The 12,378-nt window shown below is 44.5% G+C and overlaps 1 protein-coding gene across 1 annotated transcript in view; it reads right to left on the reverse strand.

Moving 5' to 3' along the window:
• Positions 1-1,878: 1,878 nt before the first annotated feature.
• The window catches only part of MYOM2 (myomesin 2), an 86,762-nt gene continuing 76,262 nt past the window's right edge, over positions 1,879-12,378 (reverse strand). Inside the window, exons 32-37 of the mRNA XM_053598085.1 lie at positions 9,558-9,663; positions 5,789-5,952; positions 5,507-5,543; positions 4,339-4,361; positions 3,849-3,904; positions 1,879-2,627 (exon numbers count right to left, since the gene is read on the reverse strand). Of these exons, the coding sequence (XP_053454060.1) occupies positions 2,310-2,627; positions 3,849-3,904; positions 4,339-4,361; positions 5,507-5,543; positions 5,789-5,952; positions 9,558-9,663 (704 nt within the window). The 3' untranslated portion in view covers positions 1,879-2,309. The remainder of the gene's footprint in view (positions 2,628-3,848; positions 3,905-4,338; positions 4,362-5,506; positions 5,544-5,788; positions 5,953-9,557; positions 9,664-12,378) is intronic.

Genomic DNA, 12,378 nt, shown 5'->3' on the forward strand with positions numbered 1-12,378 from the left:
ATGTGAGTCCCTGTGAAGAGTGTGGGGTGTGGCGTGTGAGTCCCTGTGAAGAGTGTGGGGTAGGGCGTGTGAGTCCCTGTGAAGAGTGTGGGGTTGGGCGTGTGAGTCCCTGTGAAGAGGGCGGGGTAGGGCGTGTGAGTCCCTGTGAAGAGTGTGGGGTAGGGCGTGTGAGTCCCTGTGAAGAGGGCGGGGTAGGGCGTGTGAGTCCCTGTGAAGAGTGTGGGGTGTGGCGTGTGAGTCCCTGTGAAGAGTGTGGGGTAGGGCGTGTGAGTCCCTGTGAAGGGGGCGGGGTAGGGCGTGTGAGTCCCTGTGAACACGGATGCCTGAGTGAAGCAGTACATGAGTTGAGGCAGAGGCAAGGCTTTCCTGCAGAATCATGGACAATTTGGCGCCTCCGAATGTGCCAGAAATGAGAAACTCAGCAGGGAAAACAGCACAGGGCTCATGTGGGCACTCTCTGCACTGTCCTTACAGTTTCTCTGTGTATCAACAATTATTCAAAGGTAAAACACCCTTAATTTTAAAAACTCTATAAGTCAAAAGTGTAGGGACAATGAATGGTCAGCGTTTGCCAACAGTTAAGGGGAGTGTTTTAGGACAAAGATGCTGCTCTGTGGGACACTACAGTGGGGGACCCGTGTCAATTCACACTAGTCCAGACCCCAGAAAGCTCAATACCAAGCATGAACCCCAGTGCCAACCATTCACCCTGGAGCATGCAGCCCAGTGCAGACCGTGGAACCTGGAGCATGCCCCCCAGTGCCGACCATGGACCCTGCTGCTGACCTGTCCACGCGACTCCATCAGTTATAACAAACACTCTGGGGGCAGCGGCACTGAAGGGCTGTGCCGGGGACAGAGCAGGGAGGCCTGGAGAGCTCTGTACCTTTCACTCAATTTTGCTTTTAATCTAAAACTGCCCTTAAAAGAAGTGTTTAAAAATATTACCTGGCTTTGGAAAATTCACAATCATTTTAATCCTTTCCCGTGACCCCATAGCTGCTGAATAAAAATGACTAAACTGAAAAATTCCAAAGGCAGCTTCACTAAATAAAGGTCAAACATAAAAACGTCTGCCTGCCTCCCCTTGCCAAGGATGTTTTTGGAAATGCTGCTCCACTACTCAGCAATAACACACCCAGCTAAAACTCACCCGTACAGCGGAGAAGAGAAAAATAATAAAAATAAAATTCTTCTGACACCCAGTTTACTGCTATACAAACCTGCCTGGCTGGCTTTGTGTTATTAGGGACATATTTAAATTTCAGGATTTTTGGACTATTACCTTAGGAAAATATAACAAAACGTTACAAAATTTGGACTGGCCTTAATGACACAGATAAAATATCCTTGATTGTCAATGCTGCTTCTATTATAAAGAAACTACAAAGCTAAATACTGAAATAGGATTTTATGCCAGAGGAAGTTCAGCCTCTTTCCCAAGGAAGGAGAAGTTCAAAGAAAGGATATGTTTATCCAAAACATTTTTTAACTGCACCACGAGACCTTCTATAGTCGGCCAAGTTTTTATTTTTCTTCCATGAGCATATGGAAGTGATCATTTCTAGTGAGTGTCTTTTGTCTTTCAGAACTCTTTCCCTTTTATTTTTTTTTTTTCAGAACTCTTTCCATTCAGCACACTAAGCAGGAAAAAGGCCGTCTTCACATTTTATTAGATTTTTAGATCCCCAATACAATCACCAGGTAACAATCTTCCTTATTCTTGCACAGAACGCACACTTCTGACAACCGTGGTGTCCTGGATGTCAGAACAAGCTCGGCGGGTCCAACTCCCCAGGCTGCACAATAACCCACAATTAAACAAGCCAACAGGGTAAGCAGATGTGGGGAGGCATGATTCCATGTAGGAAAACCACAGGTGACTTGAAAGCTTTATTATCCTAGAGCAAGGGAGTACAGAGTGTCACACACGCATCAGAAGCTCCACAACCAAAATTTCAGGGTCGCTGGAGCTCAGCCCCCAAAGAGCCAACTGCGCCAGGGACAGTGGCCTCCCACAGACAGCCACATGCTAAGCACATCTGGGTGTCACGTCCATTGTAGGGGAGATGTCGGCAGCATTGCTGGCCCATCCTCCATCCAGTGCCAGGTTTATCCACCTGTCAGTCATTCCACCTCCTGGAAAACATCAGCTTTCCCCCTTAACACAAACAAAATACTAAGCACAGAAGCATAGTATCTAATCAATGATCTGCCCACACACGAGGCCACTCATTCAGAACAAGCACACAGCATTCCTGTAACTTCCAAGCATTTTCCTTTCTATCTCCTGGCTGCAAAGACTTCCTTTATTGGCCTGGAGACGAGGCGGATGCCGGGATGAGCTTGGGCTTGGCCTGCTGGGGCAGGGTCACCTCCGGAATCTTCTCCCCGTGCTTGTACACGCTGACAGTGACGTCGATCTTCTCACCTCCGTGCTTGTTCTTAACGCTCATGCTGTACTTGCCCGAGTCCTCGGAGGTCACGCCTTTGATGGTCATGCTGACATACTTGGCCTGCTCCACCTTCACGGAGAAGTGGTCGCTCAGCTCCATGTCCTTGTCATTCTTGGACCAAACCACTTCAGGGTCAGGATTTCCAAACACCGTGCAGGTCAGGTTCAGGGTCTGCAGAGGAGAAGGGGATAGGAAAAGAAAAGTGAGCAAAGGAAAATTTGTGTTCCCTCCCTGGACAGCACACCCTGAGCCACACACGGTTACACGTGTCATCCACTCGGTCGGGAAGACTGTCACCTATGGCGACACGGCCCAGACTCCAAGGGCTGAGGGACACCAGGTGGGAACAGATGTACAGTGTGCTGGGGGCACTCATGAGAAAAATTGGTCACCCTCTGTGCTATTCATTCTCAGTTTTAAGACACGACCTAAGTTGATTAAAGATGTTGAAGGTTATTAAGCTCTACATTTTACAGTAGATATATTTAGCTCACCTTGTTTCTAAATTCCCTTCATATTTAGACTTATGGATCCCTTTTACCAGCTCCTCTGGCAAATGCAGAGAATATATTGTCTTATGACTAGTAAATTGGCTACAGCAAATGCATTCTTAACTCGTAGGGAAAACATGCTTTCAGCGTGTGATAAAGCAAAAGGCCTGCTAATTCCCCAATTACAGCTTTATGGGGAGACACCACATTCAGTCTCAGACCTTTCTTCAGCTGCTAAAGAAGAAGTATATAAATTTTTGTATTTTGGCCTAATAAAGTTCCCTCCAGTATCTACGTCCCCATGACATTGAGTTAGAATCACCGAACCAACCAGAGAAGTACCAATTAGATATGGATAATTCTACTGACAGGCAACAAATTAGAACTCCAGTAAGTGGTCTCCATTACATATTCCAAAATGACCTTGAGAATTAGAGCTGAGATTTTTTTTTTCCTTTCATTTTATAAAAGGTGTGCTATTTCAGGTTGGATGCCAGGAGGGAGTAGCTGGCCCCCCTCCTCCTACAATGGAACCTCTGAACAGTGGCCACAGGCCAGGTGAGCCAGACGCTGGTGGACCTGAGGGTGGACCCTGGATGCAACCACGGCCACCACCTCCTCACCCACTGGGAGGTGCCCCAGCCCCTCAGGGGCTCCTGGGGTCTCAGAGACACTGTCTGAGATTCAGAATATTTGGCTATTCTGGCCTTTTACAAAACAGGGGTCATCAGAGGCAGCCTGGGACAGGCAGGAGGGGTGGGAAGTCTGAGCCCCTGCAGGCTGAGCAAGGACACAGGACACGGCCCAGCTCTCTCTTCTCCAGGCCCCAAGACCAGGGCTGCATCACACGGCGCTGAAATGCTCACCCATCCTGACTCTGAACCCCACCGCGTGTGCTTACCTTTCCTTCCATTATGGTTACCACGTCAGGAAGACCACCAACCACCCTGCCACGATCTGCAAAGAAAGTGTCTCAGGTCAGAAAACAACCCCCCAGAACAGAGGAGATGGCCGGCAGGGCTCACACTCTCCTGGAGAGGCCAGAGGAAAAGAAGGATGCCCACAGGGAGGCCACCATGGGTCCTATGGCTGAGAGCTGACCTCTGGGCAGGACTATGGCTGGAGAAGCCCCTGAGGCCCTAGCCAAGCAGGAAGGGAAGGGTCTGGGCCCCAAGACAGCTGATTACCCCAGGGCGTGGGGGCTGGTGGGGCCGACACTGGGAGGGTGGTGGGGCCAGCAGGGCAGGAGCAGGCTCAGGTGGTATCCAATGAAAGCGAGAAGGTCTGTTGGCAATTACTTAACACGTAAAATCAATACTCTAAAATATGGACCCTCTGCCCCCTCCCTCCAAACAATACATCATCCTTATTAGAATCCATCATGTACTTACTCTTCTCTGCAAAAGCAGCAGCCCTAAAAATTAAAAGGGATGGAGAGGAGAGAATAAAAAGAGTATTAAAAGAGTTCTTCCACATGAAAGCTATAACCCAGTTACAACCTAAGAATAGGGAGAAGGGGGAAAGGGAGGGGAGGGAGGAGGGAGGTAAGTGGAGGGAGGGGGATTAATGGGATTACACCTGCGGTGCATCTTACAAGGGTATATGTGAAACTTAGTAAATGTGGAATGTAAAGGTCTTAGCAAAATAACTAAGAAAATGCCGCGAAAGCTATGTTAACTAGTGTGATGAAAATGTGTCAAACGGTCTATGAACCAAGTGTATGGTGTCCCATGATCATACAAATGTATACAGCTATGATTTAATAAAAAAATAAAAAATAAAGAGTTCTTCCAACAAAAATGCACCACACATTTAAGAGGTCACCAATGATGAGAGCAAAGGAAGGAAGGGAATTATGTTGACTTTCTCTAGATTCTAGGAGATTCTAGGGGATTCTAGGAGATTCTAGATTCTAAGACCTAGAAGAACACGTTCAGATCACAGGATCCAAGGGTGTACGCCTATATGTGTTCTGATGGCTGCCCATTCTGAGGTGGAAATGTCCTGAGATCCAGATATTTAAACCCACAGACAAGGTTAGCATTAAAACTCGTAGGTTGAAGAGATGTATTTAGTTCAACAAATTCACCAGATGGCATTGGAAGCTTTTAGATATTTTTGAAACTATTTCTAAGTTATTCTATTTGTCCCAGTACCCAATCAACAAATATGTATCAATTAACCTAGCAAGGGCCAGAGACTGTTTTCAATTTTGGAGATGCTCAAACACACATCTGACAATCCCAAATTTTTCTTCAAAAAATTGATCTGTAGGATGTGCTGCCAAGACTATAACGATTTCAGAAAGTCTACATTAAAGTCAATTAAAATAATCCAGTGCTGTTATGACTTCAGTGAGTTAATTTATAAATCCATTTCTAAGTTTGGAAACTGCCTACCCTTCTACATATGGAATTGCTAAAACTCATCTTTATCCCAAGAACAGCAGGTTCTGTGAGTCACCAAGGCATCTCCATATATTCCCACATGTGGCCAAAATGGCGTGGAATGAACATGATCCTTGCAGGATAAAATAGTAACCCAAGATGCAAATCTTACTTGAGTTGCTGGAATTCTGAAAATGCTTCCTCAAAGGCTGTAAGGAAATATTTCAGATGTTATTAACTTCAATGTTTAGCTTTTATGTATTCACTCAGTCTACCAGTGAATCTGGATAGTGAAAACTGATAAACAGGCAAATGGATAAACTGATTTTTCAGAAATTGTTCTCTCTGAATGAAAGCCATCAAACCAGGTTGTTTCCTAATACATGCCTTCCCTTTTAGCATCTAAATGGATCTCTACCTATGAGATCCTTCGATGCGAAAATAGTGACTCTACCTTGTCCAGACAGGTCAAGTGAGCGTTGGTGATTGTTTTTGCCATCAAAGATCTCGAAGGTGTATTTGCCTTTATCTTTTTCCGTGGGCTCACAGATCTGCAGCCAGGCCATCTCCTCACTGCCTCCAATCCGCATGTGGTCGCTGGAGGGAATCTTAGCATCCCTTTTAAAAGGTAACAGGACACATTCAAGTTAGGGTCCCTGTGCTCCTGTGCCAATGCGCAGCATGTCGGGTGTTTGGGCAGAAAGCCTTTTCTAAACTGCTGACCCTGATATCACAGTGGAGTTTTCTGGCTGTTAACAAATTGATTAACTACATCTGTAACTCAGATCTGAAAACCTAAAGTGAAGTGATGCTTGATTTTCAAAGATGTATTATTATGAATTATATACATGTCACAACATAATTGACTTTAAAATACTATATACAGTATGGTAACTCCTGAAAAAAATGCAAATAGAACCTCTATATGACCTAGCAGTTGTACTTGTGAGAACAGGTCCAGAAGAACTGAAAGCAGGTGCTCATGTGAATACCACCCAGATTCCACCTCTCCATTTGAAGGGAAATACGCAGATAAAAAGAGGAAATGTTCAAAAGCTAAAAAATGTTTACCCCTAGGCTGGAAAAGACAACGTTGAGGAATTCTGACCTCCTGTAAAAGAGCCCCACAAAATGGCCCAGCCAAGGGAAATTAGTGGATCTAGAACCTTTGGCTATTGCTTCCGTAATACTGAAAACCAAGAACACAGGAAGGGAATTTGGGACCTCTGTGCTTTTTGATAGGCAACTGGACAAAACTGGAGCGGCCCACCCTTGTGAGCTAAGGGCAGGAGCCCTGAGGCGAGCCAGGGCCCGTGGGACCCGCACCTCGTGAACTCACTAAGAGGAGAGGAGCCCAGGAAGGTGTCCAAGGCACTGGGCAGACCCTTCTGCTCCTCCAGGGTTCACAGAGCTTTGGGGGGAGCATTTGCACCATCAAGCTTCACATGTGAAATCTCCTGAGTTGTATTAAAATACATATTCCAAGGTTAAATCACGCTATTTTTTTTCCCTCTGTACAGATGCTGGGAAATTTTCTTTGGTTTCAGAGACTTAAGTGGTCAATACTTTAGCAATTTGAGGTCTAGCCATGTCTAGATAATATATTCATTTCACCTTTGAGGAAGAAAACAGAATCCTTTTTCCGAGGAACATTTTTGCTGAGTTCCTCTTTTCCTGCTTCTAACTCATAGTGAATAGGTTTCCAACCCTCCCTTCAAAGTGGCATTTTCTACATTCCTTGATATATTTCTCAGCATTTCCAACCAAAGAACAATCGTCTTTGCTTATGCTCGCATTTCACAAGATCCTCATTGCCCTCTATTGATTCAACATCACCGATAAAAGCAAAATATTCCAGTGTCCACGGTGTGAGGCTGCAGCTACCGCACACCTACTCCCTGGCAACACAGATTTTCTGAAGTGGTTCATTTAGCCTCAAAAGGCCAAATCATATTTCAAAAGATTTTTTTATTATTCTCTATTTTTCCCATAGCTATCAAAGGAGAGCTCATTTAATTGTCAAATAGTGAATTATAACTAGATATCATAGTTTAGCTATAGAATATGACTGCATAATATAGTTTAATATATAGTCTACATTATTGTTCAATATTATTGAATAGTCAAATACTAAAATATGATTAAGAGTTACATACTTTTATTTCCTGTACCAATATGAAGGGTAAAAGTTATATTAGTTATAAAAGTGCTAAAGAAATGTCTGTTACGTTGTATGATGAATTTTGTTTTGGGAAGAGAAAACAAAAATGACGTCTCTTTTCTGACTCTATGGAATTTACAACAGCAGGGCCTTGCCTGCTCTTTTTGCACATAGGGACTTTTTTATCTGATTCTCTGTTATTGATGAGTTGGATTCATGCTCTGTGTGTCTGTCTGTTGCCTGTCATCAATACCCTCCCTTAGGCCTATGACTCACCAGAGAGGGGTGATGAGAATCAGGTCAGCTATTGGTCAAATGCCTGTTCTGTCATTTACTAGTCATGTGACTGGACAAAGTGGTTTCTATCTCTCTTCCTAAACCTCAGTTTCCACACCTATAAAATGCAGGCATTAATACCTAACTCCCAGGGCATTGGTGAGGCTGAATGTAATCTTGTGTGTTAAGTGTTTAACACAAGAGCCTGCTTGCTAACACGGGTGACACCTGTGCCGGTGTGTTCAGGCAGGTGTGGGGGTGTGAGTTCAACTCTGCACCCCCAGACCAGCACAGAGCTTGCCCTCACTCTGAGCCGAACAAAGCTGAAGAAGAGATAGCCTCTCCTGAGGACAGACGTGTCTACGATGAAATATGGGAAACAAATACAGCTGTATACAACTCACGACAGGATAACAGGCCATAAACAGCAGGCAAGCACAGAGAAGATGTTCATTAATTCTCCTTTTCCAAGGAAAGATTTGATTCAGCTGGAATCATAGATTTACTCGTAGCCTTAAAAAAATAAATCCTTAGAAACAATTATATCACAAAATACTCCAGAGTTTCAGTCTTTGGCGTTCTTGTCATTGCAATCCTTTATTTTAAAAAAAGACCCTGCCTTTAATATACCTTCCTAACAAAACCCTTATCAGAGGGTGTATAATAACTCCAACTGATAGTACATAGCACACTATTAAAAATACAGAAATGTAGGATTCCAAACACAGATTTATGAAAAGTCTAATATATCTTATTTTATGTTTCTAAGCTGAACATCCTAGGAAAAAAGCATGGGATGCCAAAACTTAAACTGGACAAAGCATTCCAAGAACATGTATCCTTTAGTACTTCAGTTAACTCATAAATAGATCCAACCAAATACAATAATGCTTTTAAAAATGAAACGGACTGTAGAGTTTGCCTTTTGAAGAATTAGTTAAATGGAATACCTGAAGGCGTGGTGCGGGTGCTCCAGGCAAGGCTCCTTGAGTAAGGAGCTCACTGTAGGACAACTGGGTTGGGGCATGTTGACACCACTGAAAATTTGGCCTGAAGCATTGGCCTCGTGTCCTTGAAGCTGCTGTCACCGTGGCTCCAAATGCCCCCTCTCCCACCCCAATCTACGTGTATCTGTGGCTGTCCTAACGGGACAGTGATCCTGACAGACTCTTGTCTCCAGGGACTCCCCAACTCAGGGGCTGTCTGCCTGGTTGCGTCAGACATCAGCCTGTGCGTGGGTGCGGAGCCAGCCCCCAAGGGCTGTGCGGTGACTCACAGGGGCATCCCAGCCATTTCACTGACCGCTGCCCACCCAGAGCATGAAATCCAGGAAGACTTGCCATGTACACAGGCTTATCTTTTCTTTCTTTTTTAATTCTAAAAATTTTGATTTTGTCCTCTTTCTTTTAATCAAGTCAGGTAGGAGACCAACAGACGGGAAGCTTCGAGCCTGGTTTTGAAATATGATTTCCACCTTGGCTCTCTGCTGGCTGCAGACAAAACGTGCGTGACGAGTCACCTTTGGCAAACGCGAGACCCTGCGTTTGTCTCTTACACTTTCAGGCATTCTTTCTCCTTATCCCTCTTTCAAACCCTCCACACTGCCACGAGTCCTCCCCACTGCCAGGATGGCGTCCTGTCCCGAGCCAAAGCTGATCATAACTGCTTAAAACTGTAGTGTTCTGAAGGAAGAGCCCGGCCCTGCTGCCTGCCTGGGTGCTCCACCTCCCTCCTGGGAGGCCCTGCCCAGGGCGCAGCCACCGCCACTTGCACTGACCATACGTACTTGTGATACCAGTTCACTTTCATGTCTTCCATAAAATACTTCATGAAACACTGGAGTCTTATTCCGTCTGGCGTGCAGAGTAGCTTCAGTGGAGAAGCAGACGTTCCTGAAAAGAAAGCACGTCGTGTCACACGTCACCCAGCGGGTGTGGGGCCTCCATCTGCAAACGTGCTCCCCACTTCTCTGTGTTACAGTCGGCCACAAACTCCTACACGTCCTTACCACGCTGTATCCTTCATGAAACAGGCATGTTCTGTGCTAGAATTATTTGAAAAGATCTTTGCGGAATACTACAAGACACACGCAATTGTTAAAAAAGAAAACCAACTTCTGCCCCTTATCACTTTACCTTAAGAGGAGTCAAAGTGGTATAAATAACAACATAGTGTGGCAAATGCTACTTGAGTTGATTCAGATCTTACATATTGATGAAGATCAGCAAGAAGAGATGAGGAGTTAACAGAAATATCCCAGCTTAGGGGTCAAGGAGGTAGACAGAGCTGGTCATGCAAGGCAAATAAAAACGGGGTCAGAGGAAAGAAGGCCAAAACTGCAGGCAATCAGATAATGCAAGAAATGAAAATACACGTGGTGCATTTGGAATACAAATTGAGACTGATTTGATTGATTTGATTGGGGTAGAGGAGTGGTCTACCCCAATCGATATGATGGGGGTGAGTGAGCAGAGAGGAGGAGGTTAGGAAGCTGAGGTTACCATGGAGAGCTCTGTGTCTGAAGGAGTTCGTCATTAGATATGCCACATAGAGAACTCACATGAGCTTACAGCGTTTCCTGACCCAGAAAATTATATTATATAATAGCAAAGATAAAGGAGAATAATATGATTACAAACTGCTGATAGGATGTTGTGGCAAAGAGGCTCTTTGGACAGTATTTCTTAATCTGGGTAAGCAACTTGAAATTTAAATTATGAATCTTAAAAATATTGACAGTATTCTAGCTAGTAATTCTAATTCTAGGGATTCGCTCAAAGGAACTATTTCTAAATATTTAAAAAGCCTCTTCTGGCCCAAATATGTGCCTCATACAGTTATTTATACTGAAAAATTGTTAATATCCTCATAGACAAGGGTTTAAGCCATGGTGATGTAATTCCATGAAATATTAAGCAATTATTAGAACAAATACATATAAAATCTATATAAAACAAAATTATTATAAAATGTATGGGTAAAAAACAAGAAACAAAACATTTATGACTCCAACTATGTAAAGAAACAGAAACTTAAATAAAAATAGCCATGATTGGGTTCCAGCCCCATATACCGGAGGTGGCAAGTTCAAACCCAGCCCCGGCCAAAAACTGCAAAAAAAACAAAAAAAATAGCCATGATTGTGATGTTCTTTATTTTCCATTTATTCTTAAATGCACATGGAGTAAGAAAGGATGTACCAAAAAAAAAAAAAAATGAGTAAGTAAAAATCCCTCTGCAGAGGCTGAGCAAGGAGAACCAGGAGAGCAGACAGTGGAGGGCTCTCGACTGCAGGTGTCTGGGGGCTAAAGGGAAGGAAACACCTGTCCCCCCAGCCTCCAGCACTGTTCACCTTCATGGACAGAGGAGGACAAAGAAGAAGAGATGGGAAAAATGGAGAGAACTGTAAACTGAAAACTGTTGAATTTGCTAGAGATTGAGACCATAATTAAAAGTGTATAGGGAGGGCGGCACCTGTGGCTCAGTGAGTAGGGCGCCGGCCCCATATGCCGAGGGTGGCGGGTTCAAACCTAGCCCCGGCCAAACTGCAACAAAAAATAGCCAGGCGTTGTGGCGGGCGCCTGTAGTCCCAGCTGCTCGGGAGGCTGAGGCAAGAGAATCGCGTAAGCCCGAGAGTTATAAGCCCGAGAGTTAGAGGTTGCTGTGAGCCGTGTGACGCCACGGCACTCTACCCGAGGGTGGTACAGTGAGACTCTGTCTCTACAAAAAAAAAAAAAAAAAAAAACAAAGTGTATAGGGAAAGGACATAAAATGATTTTTGGAGGCCCCTCCCTCCCCCGTTTCTCCCTGCAGTTTCATGGCATGTATTAAAGGGGAAGTGACCCCTGAGCTGCCCCTGCACAAAGCCACAGAGGTAAGTACACACGGCAGCCTCGGGCACAGAGGGACAGATGTCATGTCTCCAAGAAGGCCAAAGAGTGGTAAGCTCAGAGTCGTCTCTCAGACTACGACTCGAATCAATAAATGATTGAGAGCCCTGGAAGTTTCCATCAAAGCCCAAAGGACAGGAGGTAACACCCACAGGCGTCAAGCAAGAGCAGCTCTGGAGAATTTCTCCACTTGAGTGCAAGGATCTGGCCTGGCAGCGTCCATGAACGCTGATCCTCATCAGGCCCTGCCTGCTAAGTTAGAACGCACCCCTCAGGCCCAGACGTGTCTTCACAGCTAGAAAATCAATGGGTAATTAACTTTGCCTCGCATGGAGAGAAAAGGGCTCTGGGCCCATGTTCTAAGTAATCAGATTACCAGTGCTCAGTTCCAAAAATGAGGCTGACTGGGCCAAACATTCACTTGCACACTATGTTCCTGGTTTCTGATCTTATACCAACCGCATCATTATTAAGGCAGAGTTCTGAAGGCTCAGGTAGCACTCACATTCCTACTATACAAAATGTAACCAGGCAAGTATTTAATCCATTCAATATGCCAGCCATGTCAACAGAAAATTCTGCCATTCATGTTCCTATTTTGCCAACTGACTTTTTAAGTTATTTGATTAGATATTTTATAATTCTATAAATATTAAATAACAAGATATATTCCTTAAGCTTGGTCTCCTCTACAGTACACTTTAGATATTTTCATAA

The sequence above is a fragment of the Nycticebus coucang genome, chromosome 7 (genome assembly GCF_027406575.1).
Source record: "Nycticebus coucang isolate mNycCou1 chromosome 7, mNycCou1.pri, whole genome shotgun sequence".
Taxonomy (NCBI): domain Eukaryota; kingdom Metazoa; phylum Chordata; class Mammalia; order Primates; family Lorisidae; genus Nycticebus; species Nycticebus coucang.